Source organism: Mesocricetus auratus, unplaced genomic scaffold, assembly GCF_017639785.1.
Source record: "Mesocricetus auratus isolate SY011 unplaced genomic scaffold, BCM_Maur_2.0 Super-Scaffold_100010, whole genome shotgun sequence".
NCBI classification, from domain to species: domain Eukaryota; kingdom Metazoa; phylum Chordata; class Mammalia; order Rodentia; family Cricetidae; genus Mesocricetus; species Mesocricetus auratus.
In genome coordinates, this window is record NW_024429194.1 from 67,036,452 (window position 1) to 67,059,535 (window position 23,084).

General features: G+C 41.9%; 1 protein-coding gene and 1 long non-coding RNA gene across 3 annotated transcripts; one reads left to right on the forward strand and one right to left on the reverse strand.

The window, feature by feature from the left end:
* Positions 1-1,075: 1,075 nt before the first annotated feature.
* On the reverse strand, positions 1,076-2,003 carry LOC121142891. Its single transcript, XR_005880014.1, has 2 exons — positions 1,768-2,003; positions 1,076-1,654 (listed from the first exon to the last, which is right to left on the reverse strand). It is a non-coding gene; the product is annotated as an uncharacterized LOC121142891 (long non-coding RNA).
* Positions 1,634-22,845, forward strand: Ccnt1 (cyclin T1). Of its 2 annotated transcripts, XM_005067182.4 has the most exons (9): positions 1,634-1,817; positions 3,852-3,933; positions 8,077-8,205; positions 12,319-12,379; positions 14,333-14,395; positions 17,051-17,096; positions 18,803-18,966; positions 19,125-19,195; positions 21,076-22,845. In XM_005067182.4, the coding sequence occupies exons 1-9, from the start codon at positions 1,657-1,659 to the stop codon at positions 22,480-22,482; spliced, it is 2,184 nt and encodes a 727-aa protein (XP_005067239.1). In that variant the 5' UTR covers positions 1,634-1,656; the 3' UTR covers positions 22,483-22,845. The 2 variants fall into 2 exon arrangements, 1 of the variants encoding a protein (XP_005067239.1); XR_001196266.3 differs by lacking the exon at positions 18,803-18,966 and having other exon boundaries at positions 21,076-21,213.
* Positions 22,846-23,084: the final 239 nt, after the last annotated feature.

Below are 23,084 nucleotides of genomic sequence, written 5' to 3' on the forward strand. Positions count from 1 at the left end.
TAGTCAATTTAAAACAACAAATCAAAACAGGGCTGGATACAGCTAGGAGGTAGCGTACTTGCCCAGCATGAGCTCAGGGGTCTAACTTCAATCTTCACTGGAGTTGAAGGGCGAAGTGCACAGAAGGCAGACTGAGAGGAATTAATTATTTTGCTTAGGCTGAAAAGCTGTTAGACCTGGAGCTGGGCTCCAATTCAATAGCGGCCTGAACTTAGGAATTTTCCATGTGGTGGTGGTGGAAGTTTCCACACTGTAGAGGAAGTTTTAGTTTACCCATTAGCAGATCCTAGGATTCTTTGCTACTTCAAAACTATTTATTGCTCCAGTGCGTTTGGCACAGTCAGTCCTCTCATCTACCATGGGGGTCCCAGGGATGGAATTCAGGTCATCAGCGTGGGTAGCAGCCTCCTCTACCTGGTGAGCCATCTCGAGGGGTCCCAGAGCACTTCTTGGGTAAAAACCAGAGTCCCAAATTGAGATGGACTGCCAATTCCCAGGCCAGTGGTGGCTACAGTCGACTACTCATAGATCTGTGATTTGAGACAGCGTGAACATCAGAACTGTGCTGACCACTGCGACAGAAGCCTGGGAATAGACACCCTGGAGTGGACAGGAGGGTGAGGCGGACGGCAGCCCCAGCTCGCTGTTGTTCACAGCCCCACAAAGTGGACCCAGGAGTGCAGGCACAAATGATCTCTTGTTCTCCTTTGCTTGATAATCTTTCCCTAAGGTTTGGGTTTCCTAGAACTATTGATCCGGCCGGCACCGGCGCCGGGCACACCCTTGGGACCTAAGTGAAGGTTTGGAATCTGCCCTGGCAAGCATATCGCTTTCACTGACAAAAGTAAAGCAAGAGAAAAGGCCTCACCACCAAATGAAATTATACTTAGGTCAGCGGTCCCGAGCCTGTCGTGGTGTCGCACGCACGCCTTTAATCCCAGCACTCAGGCGAACACCAGGCCTGCCAGAGCTACACAGTAGGCTTTTCCTAAAAAAATCAATCAAAAACAGAGGACAGATCTCCATCCCCAAGTAAAAACACCCCAACACATCGTGTTCTTGGGACACGGAAGCATGAAATCAGCATGGTTAGTTTTATTCCTTCCGGTTGTTTATCCGCAGTGAGACGGAGGAAGGGTTGCTACCAACAGAGCTGCTTTTTCTCGATGCAGACCAGGCTGCCCTCGAACTCACAGAGACGCTCCTGCCTCCGCTTCACCAGTGCTGGGACTACAGGCATGCGCCAGTAAGCAATACACCCAGTTTTGTAAATGCAGCCTGAGACGACCAAGGACCGCCGGCAACGCGACCTCCGTACAGTTATCGCGGGGAGCGGCGAGACTTCCAAAGAACAACTTGGAAGAGCGCGCCGCCTCCGGGCGTCACGTGACCCGAGCGCGCCGGCGTCTTGGCTGCGGCTGCGTCCCTCGTCGCGGACTGGCTGCGGGTGCGTCTACGGGGTGTCGCCGGGTTCATTTCGGAAGTAGGCGCTTGAAGCCCGGCTTCCTGGGCGGAAGTGTGTCACAAGCTGGGAGTCGACTCTCGGGAGGAAGTTCGTCACGTCGCAGTTGTCTCGGCCCGGCGGATGTGTGTCGCCGCTTCGGTGACGCTGGGAAGTGCTTGCAGCCCCCGCCGCTGCCTTTTGGTTGAAGCACTATGGAGGGAGAGAGGAAGAACAACAACAAACGGTGGTATTTCACGCGGGAGCAGCTGGAAAATAGCCCATCGCGGCGTTTTGGCGTGGACTCAGATAAAGAACTATCTTACCGCCAGCAGGCGGCCAATCTACTCCAGGACATGGGACAACGACTTAACGTGTATCCTTGCGGCCTAGGCCTTCGGCCTTGGAGCCCGTCCGGCCATGCTTCGACGTCAGGCCGGGCACACCGGCGGGGACGCGAGCGGGTAAGGGGGTGGTGGCAGGAGCTGGACGTCTAAGTGGGGAGAGCCCACAATGGCGCTGGCCGAGCCACTGTTCGCGCGAGGGAAGTGAGGCGGAGTCAATTTCCCGCTCGCTCACCGGTGCCACCAGCCTGGCTGGGAATTCGGACCTCTCCCGTCTTTGTGCTTTCGCCCCTCCTTCCCAGCCCCTCTCATCTGAATTCTGACCTGTTCTAATGGCTTTTGAGAGTCTTTCTGCCGTGACCAAAGGCTCCATTTAAGAGGCTTCACTATTGACGATGACTCCCAAAGTGTGTAAAAAAGGGTTTCGGGAAATCGTGTACCCGGCGGGCTTATGAAGGTGGTCTAGAATTAGTGCCCCGGCTTTGGTTCCAAACCCGTTCCTCCCACTTGCTAGCTGTTTAACTTGCCAAATTCTTGTTTTTCAATGTCCACCACAACGCTTGAGTGTCAGTTGTTCTGGTAGCTGTTTCATAGAATTTAAGAGGAAGGAAAGATGCCAACTTCGGTTATTAGGGAGGTATAAATATGGGAAATAATGTTTTAAGTATTTTGCAGAGTATTGAATCCTTGATTCTCAGGGCATTAGAGACTATTCATTCGTTTTCAAATTTCAAAGATAAGATAATTTATTGACCCCCCACCCCGGTTTTTTTTTTCTCTTAAGAGAATACAGTCATTTGTGGCAAAACTAATAGTTTTGTTAAAACCCTTTCCATTTTCCATCTAACTTTTCTTTTAGGCGCAGCTTCAACTTATGTAGCATTTATTTAAGAGTGATGCTCCATGTGGTGTTCTCCTTTGATCTCAGCTTTGGGGAGGCAGAGGCAGGCCAAAGCTACAAAATGAGACCTTGTCTCCAAAAAAGAAAAAAGTTAGTTCCGACTATAGTGTTTAGGTCTTAAGGGTTATTTTTCTTCTAAATTTGTGATTAGTGTTATCTTTATTGACCAGTTCCCTATTCAAATCCAGTTTGCTTCCCAAGTATTCAGTCAGTGCACAATTAAACCTCTGCGTTTCTGTATATGTTTAAGGCACCCTTTTAAAGTGTATTTAAGCTTGTTACCGTCATATTGTCATCTCTATATAGTCATTGCTGCAGTCTGGGAATAAAACATTTTCCTTTTTTTTTTTCTTCTTGGCTAGAGGTACACCCACACAAACGAAAGACTCTAGGGAGGAGTTTATTTTTAGTGGGTCACCATCAAATCATTTCAAATGTTTTGTAGTTCGGAAATCTACACGTGATATTTCCTGGAAGAAGTAGAACTAAGCTGGGCTTGGTGGTGCATGCCTTTAATCCCAGCACTTCAGAGGTGGAGGCAGGCTGATTTCTGAGTCTGAAGTCAGACTGATCTACAGAGTGAGTTTCTGGACAGCCAGGGCTACACAGAGAAACCCTGTCTCAACACTCCCATATCTACCCACCCATTCCCCAAAAAAGGAAGAAAGATAAAAAGTAGAACTGAAAAATTAATCTCTGGAGTATAAATTATCTTTGAGCGAGCATGATGGCCCAGCAGGTAAAGGCGCTTGCCACCAACCTGATGACCTGAGTTTTATCCTTGTGGCCCATAGGGTGGACAGATAACTGGCTCCTGCAAGTTTTACTCTGACTCACCACACTTATGCTATGGCCTGCATCTCCCCTCCACAAGTAAATGTAATTAGAAAAAAGGTATCCTGAGCTAATGGATCATCTTTGCAGAAGGCAAATGACATGACAGATTTACACTTGTTTTGTTTATTCAGTCATGAGTTCTTATTAAGTTCTTGTTAGGTAGAAGACATGCTGTCAGTTGGCAGTTAATAATTTAAGTAGTTCAGGAAAACAAATCTGTTTGGTTTGAAGCTATAACTGTTACCTTCATGTAGGATAGTCTGCTGTGCTGTTCTTTTGGGAAGGGGATTCTCTTGTCTGTTATTGACCCTTAACTTAAGCATTTCAGCTCACAACTGACTATCAACACTGCTATAGTATACATGCACCGATTCTACATGATCCAATCTTTTACACAGTTCCATCGATATGTAAGTATAATTTTGTATGGTGTAATCCTTTTGGGTTTGATTCTAGGTGCCTATTTTATGATTGTTGTTATTGGACTAGGATTTTAATTTTAGAATTTAGGGCAGGTCATTTTAAGGTTAAAAAAATCATGATTTAAGTATAGCTTTCTACTCGTAATTTAAGACCATAAAAAGACAACCGGGCATTGGTGGCGCACGCCTTTAGTCCCAGCACTCGGGAGACAGAGGCAGGCGGATCTCTGTGAGTTCGAGACCAGCCTGGTCTACAAGAGCTAGTTCTAGGACAGCCTCCAAAGCCACAGAGAAACCCTGCCTCGAAGGGGGAAAAAAAAAAACAAATTAAAAAGACAACTGTAAGTTAGATTTTGCAAAACCTTTGATAAAATTCAGGGGTTAGCTGGAGGGGTTAATGACTGGGGAGGTGACTTTTAGGAATGGGGAAGAGCAATGGGAATAAAAAGCTATTTTTTTTTTCTTGGATAAGGTTGTAAATATAGTACTGTTTTCAGTTTTATTAACTGAAATGACCTATTTAACAGTTGGTGATTTGGAAGTGAATACATAGTGATATTTCAGTTGCAAGTAAGACTATATTTGTTTAAGTAAAATCCCAAGGTAAAGCTGGGTCTATGGTGATACAAGCCTTTAATCCCAGCACTTGAGAGGCATAGGTAGGTGGATCTCTGGTCTACAGAGTGACTACCAGGTCAGCCAGAGCTACATGCTTTTAATCCCAGCCCTCGGGAGGCAGAGGCAGGTGTATTTCTGTGAGTTCGAGGTTAGCCTGGTCTACAGAGAGAGTTCCAGGACAGCCTCCAAAACAATACAGAGAAACCCTGTCTCGAAAAACCAAAAAAAAAAAAAAATCTTTCATGTGGATTAGTGGGTCAAATATTCTACTATTATTTTTAAAGTCTTGAAGGAAACGTGTTTCAAATGTAGGATAATGCACTTTAAAAAACTTAGTTTTATTTTTGGGTGTGTTTGTGCTACTGCCCACAGAGGCTAGATGAGGGCACTGAATTCCCCTGGAGCTGGAGTCATAGGCCGCTGTGATCCACCCTAGGTGGGTGCTGGGGTCAACGTACTGAGACGTCTCCAGCTCAGATAAGACATTTTGAGTTATTTTGTTTTGATGCTATAAGAAGAAACTTTGTGAAGCTAAATCTAATTCTTGTAGTATAAGAAATTGGCAAAATCAGATTTAGAAGTAACAGGAAATTCCTGGGATCTTTAGTTAAGTATTGACAATTTTGAGTGATTAGTCAATTTGACTCTTTGCTGCAGTTAGTTCCTATACTTCTCATAAGCCTTTATTGAAGCTGTCTGATAGCCCTGAAACAGAAGTAGTGAATACAGAATGAAATTAAAGAGAAATTCTGTAGTTGTCTTAGTAATTTTGAAGAGTTTCCTCTCTTCTCTTCTCTTCTCTTCTCTTTTTTGAGATCAGAGCCTCACTATGTAGTCATGGCTGGATTTGAACTATCTAATTTTGGCTGTTTTGAATTTCTAAGTTCTGGCATTATGGGCAGGAGTCTTCTCTTTTATTGCAATAAAGGTTTGAAATTTAGGGTAGAATCTTAAATCAGGTTGTTTAGTCTGCATTTATGGGTTAAGCATATATTTCCCTCATTTAAATGACAGGCTTTTTGGGGGGGAGCGTCCAGACACTTTGTAGACCAGACTGGCCTTGAACTCATGTGAGATCCACCTGCCTCTGCCTCCTGAGTGCTGGGATCAAAGGTGTGGGCCACCACCGCCCAGCAGTAGTTAGTCTTCTCTAGAGTATTGGTTTTAGATATATTTTAGAATTAGCACATCCAAAATATTACTCACTTAACACATTAATTTTATAAGTTGGATTTAACTACAATCAATTAAAATTAGATTTGAGCCTGTTATGGTGGTGCATGCCCTTAATCCTAGCACTCGAAGCAGAGGCAGGTGGATCTCTGAGTTCTAGGCCAGTCTGGTCTACAGAGTGAGTTCCAGGACAGCCAGGACTACACAGAGAAACCCTGTCTCGAAAAACAAAACAAAAAGATTCTAGCCTAATGAGGTGCCTTGTAGCAGGAAAGGTGCTTGCTGTCAAGCCTGACAACCTGGATTCAATCCCTGAAATTTAAAAGGAAGGAGAGAGTGGATAGGGATCAAACCTAGAGCTTTACATAGACCAGATATAACTCTGCTAATTGAGCTCCACTCCCAGTGCCCTCTGTTTTCCTTAATCCATTGATCTGTTGATAGATATCTTGACTAGTTCCTTTTTAGCTTTTTAAGAGTGGAAGGATAAGGAAGGTTGTGCAAGTATCTTTGTGGCATGTCAGACTTTAGACTAGAAAATTGTAACTTAGGTAGCAGTGGGTTGCAAGTCAGTATTACAATGTTTCAGTTGCTGTGTAATCTTGTCTAGTCAGTCACTGAGATCTTTATCTACTTTTTTTTTTTTTTTGTTTTTTGTTTTTTTTGAGACAGTGTTTCTCTGTGGCTTTGGAGACTGTCCTGGAACAAGCTCTTGTAGACCACGTTGGCCTCTAACTCACAGAGATCCGCCTGCCTCTGCCTCCCGAGTGCTGGACTAAAGGCGTGTGCCAACACCTCCCAGCCTTTATCTACTTGTATATTGGCTTGAATTAATTTTCCTCCCCTAAATAAACGGCCTTGACTGTTCTGGAACTTGCTCTGTAGACCAGACTGGCCTTGAACTCAGAGATACCTCTGTCTCTGCCTCCCAAGTGCTGGGATTAAAGGTGTGGGCCATTGCCCCTGGCTTTTTAAAACATTTTTAGACAGTCTCATATATCCCAGGCTTGCTTTGAACTCAGAGAGATCTACCTGCTTCTGCTGGGATTATTGCAGGTGTGGGCTACCACACGGAACAAAAACTTTTTTTAAAATTTAAATTAGAAACAAGCTTGCTTCACATGTCAATCCTGGTTCCCTCTCCCTCCCCTCCTCCCTTGACACCCATCAACCCTCCCAATTCTCCACCCAGTCCCTACTCTGCTCCCCAGGGAGGGTGTGGCCCATTTCATCTGGGGCAGGACCTAGGCCCTCCCCTGTGTGTCCAGGATGAGAGAGCATCCCTCCATGTGGAATGGGCTCCCAACAAAAACATTTTTATTTAATGTGTATGTTGGATACATTTGCATGTTTGCCTGTGTGTAGGGGGCAGAGATTAGAAGTTGACACCAAATCTTCTGTTGCTCTCTACTTTATTTTTGAAATAAGATCTCTCTCACTGAACCTGGAGCATGCTGTTTTGATGGACTGGTTGGCCACGAAGCCTCTAGGATCCACCCATCTGTACCCCTCGGCCCTGGTATTTTAGATGTGCTGTACCCAGACTTATTATATATCCCTACTTATTCTGCTGAGCATCCAAATTTAGTTTTTAAAATTCTACAATTTACCACCCCTTCCCATATTTACAAAAGTAGGCAACCATCACCAGTGTTTGGCTTCAGAACATTTGTGTCAATTCTTTGTTCTTTTTTTTTTTTTTTTTTTTCGAGACAGGGTTTCTCTGTGGCTTTGGAGGTTGTCCTGGAATTTGCTCTGTAGACCAGACTGGCCTCGAACTCACAGAGATTTACCTGCCTCTGCCTCCCGAGTGCTGGGATTAAAGGCGTGCGCCACCAACGCCCGGCCAATTCTCGGTTCTTAACAGTCACTCCTAATCTATTCTTGCAGCCAGCCTCTGGGACTAACCTACTTTCTATCTGTAGATTTACTTATTATAAGGATTTTAATTTACCATTAAAAAAATGGTTGCACATATCTATAATCCTCACATCCAAGAGGCGAATGAAGCAGAAGGTTTGCTAGTTAGAGGCTATCTTGAGCTATATAAACATTGAGTTCCAAACCAGGCTGGGTGTGAGATCCCTATCTAAAAAAGTAGTGCAAACAAACAACAGACTTAATGTGATTTTTCAGTGTAAAACAGCTTTCCATATACAGTCTCCTCTCACTGAGCTCTTGCTGAAGCGTAGCTGTCTGTGATTTGAAAGTCAGAGGCAAGTGTACATAAGAAGGATGAAATATTTATACCAGATGCTTGATTGTTTGATGTTTAGCTCCTCTTGGGTTGATTGTCATTTGGAAATCAATAACAAATGTGACTTTTTTTCTTTTATGAAGTCTATGGCTCCAGCAGCCTTGTTTCTAGCAGCAAAAGTGGAAGAACAGCCAAAAAAACTGGAACATGTCATCAAGGTAGCACATACTTGCCTCCATCCACAGGAGTCACTTCCTGATACAAGGAGTGAGGTAGGTAATTACACTTTTTAAAAACCTTGAATCTGGGCCATTAACTTTTCAGTATTTAATTTTTAAAATACAAAGTTTGTTGTAAAATTAAAAACTTTGTAAGAGCAAAGAATCATGTCACCTTCATGTGTTTCTTTTTATCCCACTCTTTTTGTTTGTTTTCTGAGACAGGGTTTCTCTGTGGCTTTGGAGGCTGTCCTGGAACTAGCTCTGTAGACCAGGCTGGTCTCGTACTCACTTTATCCCGCTCTTTATATGGAAATGTTTTTCTTATTCTCTACTGTTTAGAAATGTTCAGTTGCTTGATGTGATGGCACATGCCTTTAATGCTAGCACTCATAAGACAGGCAGCCGGATCTCTGAGTTCAAGGCCAGCCTGGTTTATAAATCCAGTTCCAGGACGGCCAGGACTGCACAAAGAAATCCTGTCTCACAATACCAAAAAAAGAAAAAAAGGAAAAAAAAAAGAAAAAAAGAAAAAGTCTATATGGTATTTCATCATATATTTGCATATTTATATCTAACCATTCTGCGAACATAACACAATTTCAGCTTTTTATTGAAGTTAGAAGCATTCTTTGTGGTGGTGGGTTTTTTGTTGGTTTGTTTTGGGGTTCAGGGTTTCTCTGTAACTCTGGCTGTCCTGGAACTTGCTCTGTAGCTCAGGCTGGCCTCAAAGTCAGAGATCTGCCTGTCTCTGCCTTCCGGGATCAAAGGTGCACACCACCACACCCAACTTCTTGAAGTATGAAAAAGGGTCACTGCCTGACTTAAATATCAGTTTGGAAAATGAACCACGTGCCTAGAGATAATAAAATGTGTGTGTGTTTATTATATTTGATTTTAGGCAAAAGGTTAAGAGCATTGTAGTCAATAAAGAGTTCAAACCGTACTTGGGAGGTAGAGGCAGGTGGATTTCTGTGAGTTCGAGACTAGCCTGGTCTACAAGAGCTAGTTCCAGGACAGCCTCCAAAGTCACAAAGAAATCCTTTCTGGAAAAACCAAAAAAAAAAATTCAAACATTTTGTTTATTTATATTTTTCAAGATTGGGTTTCTCTGTGTAGACTAGGCTGACCTCAAACTCAGAGACCTACAGAGTACAAACTTTGAAAAATCATTTCAGATTAAGTTCTCCTTCCTTTTTTCCTGTGAGAATATGTTGGATACAGTTTCATAGATATGCTGCTGGATCTTTATCCTAAGCATGCATATATATGTACATACATATTTTTTTTTTCATGCTTCCTTGACTTTCATGTGTGTACTTGTGTTAGTGATGTTAGGTATTCAATCTAATACCTCAGAAAAAATGCTAGAGAAACATTTTATTGCAAAGCCACACCCCCAAGCTGGATGCCTTCAGCCCTATCACTTTGGAGGCAAAGGCAGGTGGATCTCTGTGAGGCAATCTGGTCTGCATAGTGAATAGTGAGAGCCTGGCTCCTCTCTCTCTCTCTCTTTTGACTTTTTGAGACAAGGTTTCTCTGTGTAGCTTTAGAATCTGTCCTGGAACTTGCTCTGTAGATCAGGCTGACCTCAAAGTCACAGAGATCCTCCTGCCTCTGCCTCCTGAGTGCTGGTATTAAAGGTGTGTGACACCAACACCCGGCCTGAGAGCCTGTCTCTTAAACAAAGGGGGGGGGGGTGCCGGAGAGATGGCTTGGAGGGTAAGAGCACTGGCTGCTCTTTTAGAGGTTGATTTCAATTCCCAGCAACCACATGGTGGTTCACAACCATCTGTAATGAGATCTGGTGCCCTCTTCTGGCATTCAGGTAGAACACTGTATACATAATAAATATATAAATCGTTAAGAAAGAAAGAAAGAAAGAAAGAAAGAAAGAAGGCAGAGGTAGGCGGATCTCTGAGTTCGAAGCCAGCCTGGTCTCCAGAGCGAGTTCCAAGACAGCCTCCAAAACAAAACAGAGAAACCCTGTCTCGAAAAACAAAAAAACAAACAAACAAAAAAACAAAACAAAAAAAAAAAACAAAAAGAAAAGGAAGCCACACCCCTAGTCCTTGGCTCTCCAAGATGGTTTCTCTGTGGGGCTCTGGCTGTCCTAGAACTCACTTTGTAGACCAGGCTGGCCTCACTCTGCCTCTTGAGTGCTGGGGTTAAAGGTGTGCAACACCACTGCCTGATGTCCTCAGCTTTTTAAAAAGAAGGGCGACACTCCTGGTTTTATCCATATATTTAAAAAATGATTTATTGTGTATTGAGTTAAATATGTCTGTGTGTGTGTGTGTGAGTGAGTGCTGGGAATTGAACTCTTGTCCTCTGTAAGAGCAATATATGCACTAAGTCACTGAGCCATCTCTCCAGTTCAGCTTTTAGAAGTCAATGATTAGAGATATTGAGAATCCTAACAATTTCAATTGAGACACAATTACGGATTTCTGTTACTAGGTTATTGAAGTCTCTTATGGGCATATTAATTATGTTTTATGAAAAAGATAGATGGAATTATATGTATTTTTTTCCTATTGAAATTTTCTGTATCTTTTCAGTTTTAATATATGTAGCTTTAAAATGAGCATTGGTAGCCACTTTTTTTCTCCACCATGATGCAACATCTGAGAAAACAAAGGGAAGGAGGATTCTTTTTGGTTCAGTTTCAAAGATTTCAGCCTATGGTTACTTATCTGTATTATTTTGGACCCAGGTTATGAGGCAGAATATCATGACCAGGAAGAAGCAGGTAGTAGAGCAAAGTCTTCATCTGGCAGCTAGTAGCTAGAGCAACAGTAAAGAGCCAGGGACAAAATGCTGTCTTTCAAGGGTGTGCTTCTGTGACTTCCTTCCTGGCCCCACCTCCTTGTTTCTTCTACCTTTTATAATGCCATCACATTATCACTGCATTTTCCCATTAATCCACTGGGGAGGTCAGAGCCCTCATGATCTAATTACTTCCTAAGAGCTGACAGTCAGACCTTAAAGTTTATTTTTTATTTATTAGTGTGTGGTGTGCCTGTGTGCCTATATGCATGTGTTCCAGCCAGCCAGCCAGCCAGCCACAGACTGGAGGCTAGAATACAACTGTGTGCCTAGCTTTTCTCTTTCCACCTTTATTGGGTTTTCTAAGACTGGTTGCCAGGCTTGCTTGACACATCTTAACTGTCAACCATTTTTCCAGCCCAACACCTAGACCCTTTAACACATCAGACTTTGGGAGACATTTCATATTAAAATCTTTTTTTTTAAATTATTTTTATTTATTTATTTTGGTTTTTTCAAGACAGGGTTTCTCTGTGGCTTTGGAGGCTGTCCTGGAACTCGCTTGGTAGTCCAGGCTGGTCTCGAACTTACAGAGATCCGCCTGCCTCTGCCTCCCGAGTGCTGGGATTAAAGGCGTGCGCCACCAATGCCTGGCCTTCATATTAAAATCTTAACACATTTCTTCCCTTTTCCAGAACATATTCACATAATTCCTTACTTGAGTATTTAGCCCATATGAGGTGGTAATATGAAGATGTTTGCTCCAGTATAAGAAAAAGAGGACTAGCTAGCATAGTTGGTATCCTTACTTGCTTTACTACTGTAAACTTTAGTGTGAGGTTAACTACAATATAGTCTCTTTTTGTAAAATATTAAGTACAAAGCTCAAGGACAATAAGTACAATCAGATATAGTGCTGTTAGAGGATCTGCAAAAAAGTGATGATTTTTAAAAAATGTATGTTATTAAAATATCAGTCTGAAAATAAATAAAATTGTGCCTTTTTTTAGTAGCCTTGCACAACTAGTAAAGTGTTGTCTTTTGATGATCTTGGCTCTTCCTGTACTAAAGAGAATAGGGAGAAAGATTATATTTCAGTTCCAACTCTACCTCTTCTCTCCCATACCACCCCTCTTAAGATTTAAAAATTTTATGAGTGTTTGCCTATATGTATGATAAGTGCATCACATGTATGTAGTGCCTGTGAAGAGGGAGGGGGCCAGACTCCCTGCAGCTGAAGTCACAGATGGTTGTGAGCTGCCATGTGGGTGCTGGGATGAACCTGGGTCTGAATTTTTCAGTCCTCTTTCAGTGGCCTCCACTTATGCCTTTTATTACTTTGTTTTTTAAAATTGTTTTACCCTTTTGTGGATGTAATTTCTGTTTTCTCTCCCATAGGCCTACCTACAGCAAGTTCAAGATCTGGTAATATTAGAGAGCATAATTTTGCAGACCCTAGGTAAGTATATTTTCCTTAAAAGGATGAAAAATTATGTATGGAATAATGACTTCATGTTAAAATCTGTAAAACTGGGGAAAAAAATCTTTTGAAGATTTTGGGAAGTGTCTGTTCCTGGGTAATAGTGGCTGTGGAGCTTGTAGTTTAGCCCTGGTCTGTTTCCACAGTGTAGGTGTATGGTGATCCTTGAAATAGAGGTTAGCAGGATTCTGTTTTTATATTTTTCTCATTGTAAGCTTTATGATTTAGTTTTTTGATAGTTTGGCAGTTTTCAACCTGATAAATAATGGCAAAAAATAGACTCAGATATCCAATTGTGTCTGCCTCCTAAGCATGCTGAGATTAAAGGTGTGTGCCACTGTCCCCACCCCTTCTCTTGCATGTGATACCAAGCTTGGTCAACTATATTTTCATTAAGAGACCTGAATTATAATTGGCAAGATTTTTGTTTGCTTGCTTTTTGTTTTTTAGAGACAGGGTTTCTCTATGTAGCCCTGGCTGTTTTGAAACTCTGTCAACTAGGCTGGTCTCAAATTCAGAGCTCTGCCTTCTGAGTGGGATTAAAAGTATGTGCCAGCACAGGCTAGTGAAACAGTACCTTTATTAGATAGAAACAAGTTCAGTCTTAATTCACAGTTACCAGTTTTCCTGTTAAAATAATTTGTATCATGTGATTTGTTCATTATATCTTTATTATGTTTTCATTTTAATATTATTTATTTATTTTGAGACAGCGTCTTAGCGTGTAGCCCAGACTGGTCCTTGAACTTACTATGTATGTATGAGATCAGATTGGTCTCAAACTTGGTCTCAGACTGGTCCTTGAACTTACTATGTATGTATGAGATCAGGTTGGTCTCAAACTTGCAGACACCCTCAGCCTTCTGAGTATGCCACTATGCATGTCTGGAATTTTTATTTATTTATATCCTCAAAGAAATTTTACTTCTGTTATTTTCCTCAATGCATTGACCCTGTTGTGTAATTTTGGTAATGAACTTTTGAAATGGGATAAAGAAGCAGGACACTGATGATGGAGAGGAATGAGAGGTCCTGAGTTCAATTCCCGGCGACATGGTGCCTCACAACCACCTTGAATGAGATCTGGTGCCCTCAATAAATAAAATTAAAAAGAGAACAACAAAAAATTTTCTAACCCAGCTCTCAGGATTGCCAGAGAGCTACAGCCAGCCTCAGTCACAGAATGGGGTTCTGTCACACTTTTTTTTTCTTTTCACTGTTAAGCTTCAAGGGACTGAGGACAGCTCAGTTGGTAAAATGGTTAGCATTCACGAATCCTAGGCTTGCTATATCAGTCCTCAGAACTTAACAAACTGCATGTTGGTAGTATATGCTAGTGTTTCCAGCATTTGGGAGCTAGAGGCAAGAGGATCAAAAATTCACAGCATTATAGTGACTTTGAGGCCATTCTGGGCTACATGGTACTATCTTTTCATACTCTTTACTTCCCTAAATAAAAGAGAGTAAACTTTGGAAGGCACATTTGTTTGTGTGGCTGTTTCTTTCGACCTTGTACTATATATCCATTTGTTCTTAAAAAGGATTAAAGCTGTTTTTAGACTTTATGTGTGTGTTTTGCCTACATATGTGTCTTTGCCACATGTGTGCCTGGTTGGTGCCCACAGAGGTCAGAAGAAAATGTCAAATTCTTTGGAACTAGAGTTACAGTGAACTACCATATGGTGCTGGGAGTCAAACCCAGCCCTCTACAAGAGCAACAAGTGCTCTAAACCACTCAGGCATCTTTCCAGCTGCCTAAAAAACAGATTTTTGCGTTTGTTTCTTCAGTGGTCTTAATTTTAGAGAAAGGTGTTATGTATACTGTGTGATTTTTGGTTCTTACACAGTACTTTTAGGAGAGAAAAATGAACAGGCCATTAATCATTCAGACAAAAGAGGTATAAAATGTGTTTTTTGTTTTTGTTTTTGAAGGGTTTGAATTAACAATTGATCACCCACATACACATGTGGTAAAGTGCACCCAGCTTGTTCGAGGTAAGTAATTGCAAACTGTTTTGAATTGTTTAGTTATTTGGGGGCTGTGCTTGGCTGTGGACTAAGGTACAGCCCAGCCCAGCTGCTTTGTCCATATTAAGTGTCCTGTATGGCTAGTGCCAGACACTTGGTTCTGACCTATTAGAAGAAGTGCTTTTAGATGCTCTTCATCTAATGAGAATGTGAGGTTAGCATTACTTGTCATTCTGACAGGATCACTTGTGAGACAGGCCTCTGGGTAGTAGATAGTAACCTTGATTGTGTTCTTGGAGACTGGAAGGCCCACCTAGTGGACCGGCCCATTCGTGAAAAAGGGGAGTAGGCAGCAGCTGCATCATCACCTTGTTTCTGACTGGATGCAGGTGAGCAGCTGCTTAGGCTCTGCAGCCCTGACTTTATCACTGTGATGCACTGTCTGTGAGCAGAATAAACCACAAAATGTTAGGGTCTTTTATTAGAGCAACAGGAAAAGAAACCAAGAGTTAACTTGTGTTTGGTTGAGGGTATTTTGCCAGTGTAGGGGAAGATTTGGGAAAGTCACCAACTCAGAAAATCTTGAAAGTTTTGGTGATACTGGGCCAGCAAGGTAGCAGCTCAGTCAGTAAAATCACTTGCCACCAGCCTGAGTTTGCGCCCTGAATCCCATGGAGGAGGAAAAAACTGACTTCCAAAAGTTGTCCTCTGATTTCCATATATACTCTGGCACTCCAGTGCCCTACCTCCACACACACGAGGGTGGGGAGGTGGGGGTGGCTGGGGGGTGGGTGGAGAAGAGAAAGTATAGTGTACTTTGTAAAGTGGATGATCTTATTTTAGTTCATGTCTAATTAAAGAAAACCCTCTAGGCGGAAGTTTCTGTCCTTCCCTGTTCTGCAGCCGTTCAGTCCCAAATAAACACACATAAGCTTATATTATAAATTATTTGGCTTATATATAATTCAGGCTTATTACTAACAAGCTCTTACAAGTTAAATTAACCATAATTCTTATCTGTGTTTAGCTTGGTACCTTTTCTCAGTATGGCATTCTCATCTTGCTTCCTCTGCATCTGGCTGGCGACTGTGTCTCTGCCTTTCCTCTTCCCAGAATGCTCCTAGTCTGGTAGCCCTGCTTATACTTCCTGCCTTGCTACTGGCTACAGTGAACAAGAACATTATCCCACATCAAAAGATGATAGAGAGTTAATCTTGAACTTATTTCTATTACTGAAAATCCATTGGGCATGATATACTTCTCTATTATTTATTTTTATGTGTATGGGTGGTTTGTTTGAGTGAATGTCTGTGTAGGACATGTATGGCTAGTACCCTTGGAGGCCAGAAAAGGGCATCAGATCTACTGGAACTGGATCTACAGATGGTTGTGAGCCACTATAAGGTGCTGGGAATAGAACCCTGGTTCTCTGAAAGAAAGGCCAGTGCTCTTAATCACTGAACCATCTCTTCAGTCCAATTTAAAAAATAGTTCTTAAATGATTAATTAAAAAACTAACTAATTTTAAATTGTTTTCATTTTTGAGACATAGTTTCACTTTGTAGCCCTGGCTGGACTGGAACTTATTAAGTAGATCAAGCTGACCTGGAATTTAAGATTTCTGTCCTCTTAAGTGCTAGAATTAAAGGTGTGCACCACCATATCCAGCTTTGTTTATGTTGTTTTGTAGAGTTTAAACTTAGGGCCAAGTATATGTAAGGCAAGTGTTCTGCCATTGAGTTACATCCCTAATCCTTAAGGTTCCTTTTATTTAAATAGTATCATTAATATCTGGAGTGCCAGTTGTGGTGGTGACACACACCTACATTCCCAGTACTAAGGAGGCTGAGGTCGGAAGTTATTGCACATTCTAAGCTAGCCTAGGCTGCATAGTGATACCTATCCAACAACACAAACAGCAAACAAGGAGCATGTGAGGCTGGACATAGGTCTCAGTGGTAGAGCCTTTGCTAATACACATGGAACTCTGGGTTTTATTCTGAGAGACAAAAGGTCTGGATATCATTGAGCATATAGATGTCTTGTAGAGTTTTATATGCCAAGTTGATAATCAGCCTTATTTTTCATGTTATTAAAACTTAAGTTTGTTTTTATGTGGGAGGTGGGGATGGTATTTATGTGCCACTTGGCATGTCTGGAGGAGGGCAGAAGATAACTTTTGGGAGTCAGTTCTCTTCCACCATGTGGATCTGGGGTTGAACTCAGGTTGTCAAGGCTGGTGGCAACTACGTTATCTCATTTTACCTGTCCAAGTTTTGTGAGTTCTGTGTAGTTTAAAAGCATTGAAGTAGCTGGGTAGTTAGTGGTGGCTCACACCTTTAGAGACAGGAGGGTCTCTGAGTTTGAGGACAGCCTGATGTACACAGAGAAATCCTGTCTTGAAAAACAAAAACGAAAAAAAAAAAAACCACAAAAAGATTGGAAATGAGTAGTAGAACATGTGTGTGACCTGAAAAAGGCCCTAGGTTCAATTGCAGTGACCCATTTCACCCTTTCCAAAGACCCAGATCTGCTTCCTTAGGTGGAGTGTAAACACCACGAACTCGGGCATTATGTCATCTAGTTTATCACTGTAGTACTTTACAAATAATGCTAAGTGTTTACTGTATGCTTGTCAAGAAGAATGAAATTAATAACTTCTTTTTCTTTTGTTTTTGTTAGCAAGCAAGGACTTAGCACAGACATCTTACTTCATGGCAACCAACAGGTTTATATTTTTATTTTTTTTCTTCTGTTTTGGGATTTGGAATTTGGTTGGACTGGATTTGTCACCTTTTGAGTGGTGTGTATAGTAAACTAGAGACAAAAGACCATAGAAATAATCTTTGATACAGTGTATTATAGACAATTCTCTGGAGAATGTGGATATTTCTGCAGACTCTTTGTACCTTACATTTGCATTATAACTTTTAAATTGCTAAGGTTTTATAATTATTTAGCTTATCCAATTCTATGTATTAGCTTTGCTGTAAAATGTCCGAGAGCATAATTCTGAAAATTCCTGTAATTTTAGGGATTGTTGGTTTTCTTCTCCTCTGCCCAAACAATGGGCACTTAACATATAAGGATTTGCGATATATTTTTCTGTAAAAGTGTTGTTAGTATATAACTTGTTCTGCTAAGTGGCTTGCTTGGTCTCAGGTTTGGTTTCCCGTATTGTTTGTTCAGAGAAACTAATGTCCTCAGTCATCAAGTGTAAGATTTTCAGTTTTAGTAAGTGGATAAAAAGCGCCATGGATGTAACTCAGTTCCTAGAGTGTTTTCTTAGCATACACCAATTCCTGAGTTTAATTCCCCAGCACTGTGTACATTGAATATGGTGGCCCATGTACATTGAATATGGTGGCCCATGCCTGTGATGCCATTTTATAAACACAGATAGACAAGCACACACACAAACGAGAGGGAGGAGAAATGAAGTTTCTAAAGAAAGAGTCAGGTATTAGATCCAGTTTGTACTTCTCAGCATTTGGAAGATAGGATTGCTGTGGTTGGAGGGCAGCCAAAGACTGAGCCCCTGACTAAAAACCAAACGAAATCTTGGGGGGGGGGCAATCAGGTATATTTATATTTGAGCAATTGTTTTTTATTGTGTTTTTTCTTTTGATTTTTTTTTTTCTTTTGAGACAAGGTCTCATGACCCAGGCTAGCCTTGAACTTTGATCTCTCATGTGTTGGGACTGTAGGCATCTGATACTGTGTTGGCTTTTTTTGTTTGTTTTTGGCTTTTTGGGTTTTTTGAATTGTTGTTTTAGTTTTGGTTTATGACAGGGTCACAGTAACTCTGGTCTTGAAGCTTGCTTGTAGACCAGGCTAGCCTCAGATTCACAGAGATCAGCCAGCCTCTGCCTCCCAATTGCTGGGATTAAAGATGTGCACCACCATAGTTGACTACCTAGTTCTTTTTCTTTTACTTTTGTTTTTGTTTTCTGTTCACTAGTCAGTGTATATATTATGTGATAAATAGGAAATTTAGAAATGTTGTTAACCTGACCAGTATTTTATTAGAAAATCATACTGAGGGCCTGGAGAGATGAGACAGGTTCAGGGCAGCACATATAGCTCTCCCAGAGGACCTGAGTTCCATTCCCAGCATCCATTGTGGGGAGGTACACCATGGCCGCAATTCTAACTTCAGGAAGTTGGACACCTATGGTCTCCTGGATACCTTCACTCCTGTGCATGTACCCCCATACAGACATGTACACATAACTGAAATTAAATCTTTTAAAGAAAGGAAAGAAGAAAATCACATTGAGTGCTGAGTCAGAGCACAGGATATTTCTTGCCCTTCTCACTCTCCCATGGTTTTTGTTTTTTTGTTTTTTGTTTTTTTTAATAATGGAGAGTTTTAGTTTAGGGTTGAGAATTGAGGGCTCATGACACTCTCTGTTTCCTTCCCTTTGACGTCAGCCTGCATTTGACCACATTTAGCCTGCAGTACACACCTCCTGTAGTGGCCTGTGTCTGCATCCATCTGGCTTGCAAGTGGTCCAACTGGGAGATCCCAGTCTCAACTGACGGGAAGCACTGGTGGGAGTATGTTGACGCCACTGTGACCTTGGAACTTTTAGATGGTAAGTTTTAGTGTAAGGGACCTTGAAACAAACTTCTTCATTTGTCACATATCTGGCCAAATGTGACTTGATTCAGATGAAAACAGTGAGTTAGTTGAGGTTATTCTTGTTTCATTATCTTCTTGTCTCTGAGGACTTCTTGAATGTTTTATTTGTAGAATTGACACATGAGTTTCTACAGATTCTGGAGAAAACTCCAAGCAGACTGAAACGTATAAGAAACTGGAGGGTAAGAATTATTGCTGACAAACTTATTCTTTCCTTTAACTTGGCAAGTGACTATACCAGAATCATATATGTACACTAGGTTTGGAATGTCCTTTTTCTTACTTAACAGTAATTGTGACTTGGTAGCATGGATGCTAACTAAAATGTCAGTCTGTAGGGGGCTTTGCTTTGGGGCCTATGCAAGTTGTGCAAATTGCCTTTTGCACAATTTCTTGGTCAGTGACTTTGGTTGAGTATTTATTTGGTTTGTTTGCACACATGTATCCACATGTAGGTGTGTATGCCTGTGAGCATATGGAAGCCAGAGGTTGATTCCTGTGTTTTCTTCTATTGGTCTCCATTATTTTTGAGACATGGTCTTTCTTACTGAACCTGGAGTTCACTGAGCTAGACTGGCTGGCCTGAACTCCAGGGATCAACCTATGTCTGCCTGTCTGTCTCCCTCTACCCACCTCACTCTGGAGTCACAGATACATGGTACTGCACTGGGATTTTACATGGGTGCTGGGGATCTAAGCTCAGATACTCATGCTTGCAATGCAAGTACCCCCTGAACCGTTTTCCCAACTCCAGTTGTATATTTTCTGTACATTGTTAACTTCTGGTAGAGAGGCAAGGTATGTATGGAATTACAAGGGTTGATTGTAATTTTATCCTTAATATTAGCCACTTAAAATGTTTTATTATTCTCCTTTCCTTCTTCTATCCCTCCCTTCCTTCCTTTTAAAAAGATTTATCATTGCATTTGAGCATGGTTTTGTATGCCCTTAATCCCAACATTTAGGAGACAGATCTTTGTGAGCTTGAAACCAGCTGGGGCTACAAAGTAAGACCCTGTGGTGGTAGTAGGGGAGGATATATTATTATTATTATTATTTTGTGTGTGTGTGTGTGTGTGTGTGTGTGTGTATGTGCGCGTGCACGCACACACGCACCCCTGCCTACTGCATGCAATGCCTGTGGAGGTCAGAAGAGGGTGTCAGATGCCCTGGGACTGGAGTTACAAGTTGGGAGCTGCTGTAGGTGCTGAGAACTGAGTCCAGATCTGCAAGAGCACAGTGGGTGCTTTTAACTTCTGAGCCATCTCTTCAGCCCAGGATTTTCTGTTTATATGGGTTGTAGTCTAAAGCTGTAATGCAGGTAATTTTAGTCTTATGAATAATGGAATCACTTCTTTTTACCACAGCATCAGATAGGTGAACTTGGGGTACATCTCAGTGATAGGATAAGTATTTAGCATGCATAAGGCCTTGTACTCAATCCTCAGTGCCCAAAGAGAAAGAATAAAGCCTCCTGCAACCCCTTTTTGAGACAAGGTCTTATGTGCCTCCAGCTGACCTTGAGCCTTGCTGTTAGAGGCTGGCTGGCCTTGGACTCCTGATCTTCCTGCCTCTACCTTAACTGTTGGGACTGCAAGCTGTTCCACCATTCTCCTGAGTCTAGGGAATTATAGATAATGCTTGCCTCTAGAAACTTTGGGTTAGACTTAGATTTAAGCATGTACTTCATCTTTATTTTCATATAAAACTCCAAATTTTCTAGAATTTAAAGACTAACGACATCATAGTTACACTGGATGCTTTAAGTGTGATTTTTTTCTAGGTGTGATGACGCATGACTTTAAGCTCTTAAGAGTTAGAGACAGTTGGGTCTCTGTGAGTTTGAGACTTGCCTGGTCTAGGTATATAGGGAGTTTCAGAACAATCAGGACTACATAGAGAAATTCTGTTTCAAAATAAACGCAAGAAACCCCACCTTCAATACATGTAAAGAAGAAGAAAAAAAAAACCCTAAAAAACCAAAAGGTTCTTAGTTGATGGTTTAGTATACTTACATGTAGTAATTGCCTGGAATGAAGAGATTTTATTTGCTTCATTTTAGGCATACCAGGCTGCCATGAAAACTAAACCAGATGACCGAGGAACAGATGAGAACACATCGGAGCAGACAATCCTCAATATGATTTCTCAGACCTCTTCAGACACAACTATTGCAGGCTTAATGAGCATGTCAACTACTTCTACAAGTGCAGTGCCTTCCCTCCCTGTCTCTGAAGAGTCCTCCAGCAGTCTAAGTAATGTGGAAATGTTACAAGGCGAGCGATGGCTGTCTTCCCAACCCCCCTTTAAGCCAGAGTCTTCTCAGGGTCATCGGACGAGTGAGAATTTAGCACTTATTGGAGTTGATCATTCCTTGCAACATGATGGTTCAAATGCATTTGTTTCCCAGAAGCAGACTAGTAAGAGCGTGCCATCAGCTAAAGTTTCACTTAAAGAATACCGTGCAAAGCATGCCGAGGAGTTGGCTGCTCAGAAGAGGCAGCTAGAGAATATGGAGGCCAATGTGAAGTCTCAGTATGCATATGCCGCCCAGAATCTCCTGTCACATCATGACAGCCATTCTTCAGTCATTCTGAAGATGCCCATTGAGGGCTCAGAAAATCCTGAACGTCCTTTTCTAGAAAAAGCAGACAAATCAGCTCTGAAAATGAGACTCCCGGTAGCTGGTGGAGATAAAGCAGCCTCCTCAAAACCAGAGGAGATAAAAATGCGCATTAAAGTCCACTCTGCAACTGATAAGCACAATTCTGTAGAAGACAGTATCACCAAGAGCCGGGAGCACAAAGAAAAGCACAAACCTCACCCGTCCAATCACCACCACCATCATAATCACCATTCACACAAGCACTCTCACTTACAGCTTCCTGTTGGTACTGTGAACAAACGGCCAAGTGATCCAAAACATAGCAGCCAGAGCAGCAGCACCTTAGCACACAAGACCTATAGCTTGTCTAGTACTTTGTCTTCTTCCAGCTCTACACGTAAGAGGGGTCCTCCAGAAGAGACGGGGGCAGCAGTGTTTGATCATCCAGCCAAGATTGCCAAGAGTACTAAATCCTCTTCCTTGAATTTTCCCTTCCCACCTCTTCCTGCAATGACCCAGTTGCCTGGGCATAGCTCAGACACAAGTGGCCTGCCCTTTTCACAGCCTAGCTGTAAAACTCGGGTTCCTCACATGAAACTGGATAAAGGTCCTCCTGGGGCTAATGGTCACAACACAACTCAGTCAATAGATTATCAAGATACTGTGAATATGCTTCACTCCTTGCTCAGTGCCCAAGGTGTTCAGCCTACTCAGCCCCCTGCATTTGAATTTGTTCATTCTTACGGTGAATATATGAATCCACGAGCTGGAGGGATCTCCTCCAGATCTGCCAATACAGACAAACCTCGACCACCACCCCTCCCATCAGAACCTCCTCCGCCACTTCCACCTCTTCCTAAGTGAAAAAAAAAAAAAGGCGGAAACTTAAAAAACAAAAACACTTTTTGTTTTTGGGTTTTTTGTTTGTTCTTTTGTTTTGACTACTGATACTGGACTACGAAAATTACATCCCTTATGAAATACGTCACCCTTGGACTAAGGAGTAAATTGATACTGAGATAGGTGGGAGGATGGTGGAGGGCCCCAGATACATCTGCTGCCTCATACATCTATTTTCTTACAGTTTTACTGGTATCAGAGGTAGGATTATGTTGAAGCTGTGAAGGATTACGAACACTCTGTTCTTGGCCTCTCCTCATCCGAATGGGGTTGATTGGAGTAGTTATCTTCCCTCTTCTTGCTGGAACTGAAATGTGGGGGTGATCAAGCAGTTGTGTTTAACATATCAGAAGAGAGGAAGTATTTAAACGTCAGATCTTTAAGAGACTTTTAAAAAATAATTTAAAGAAAGTAAGTTATCTGTTTAGTTTTTTTATATAATCGGGAATGGGAAGGGATTTTGCTGTGTGTATGAGGTACATAGCAATGACTGAGGGTGGGGGTTGGAGGGTGGTGTGTGTGCAGGGTGGGTGGGAGGGTAGGCTTTTGGCCAAGAGTGAAATAGT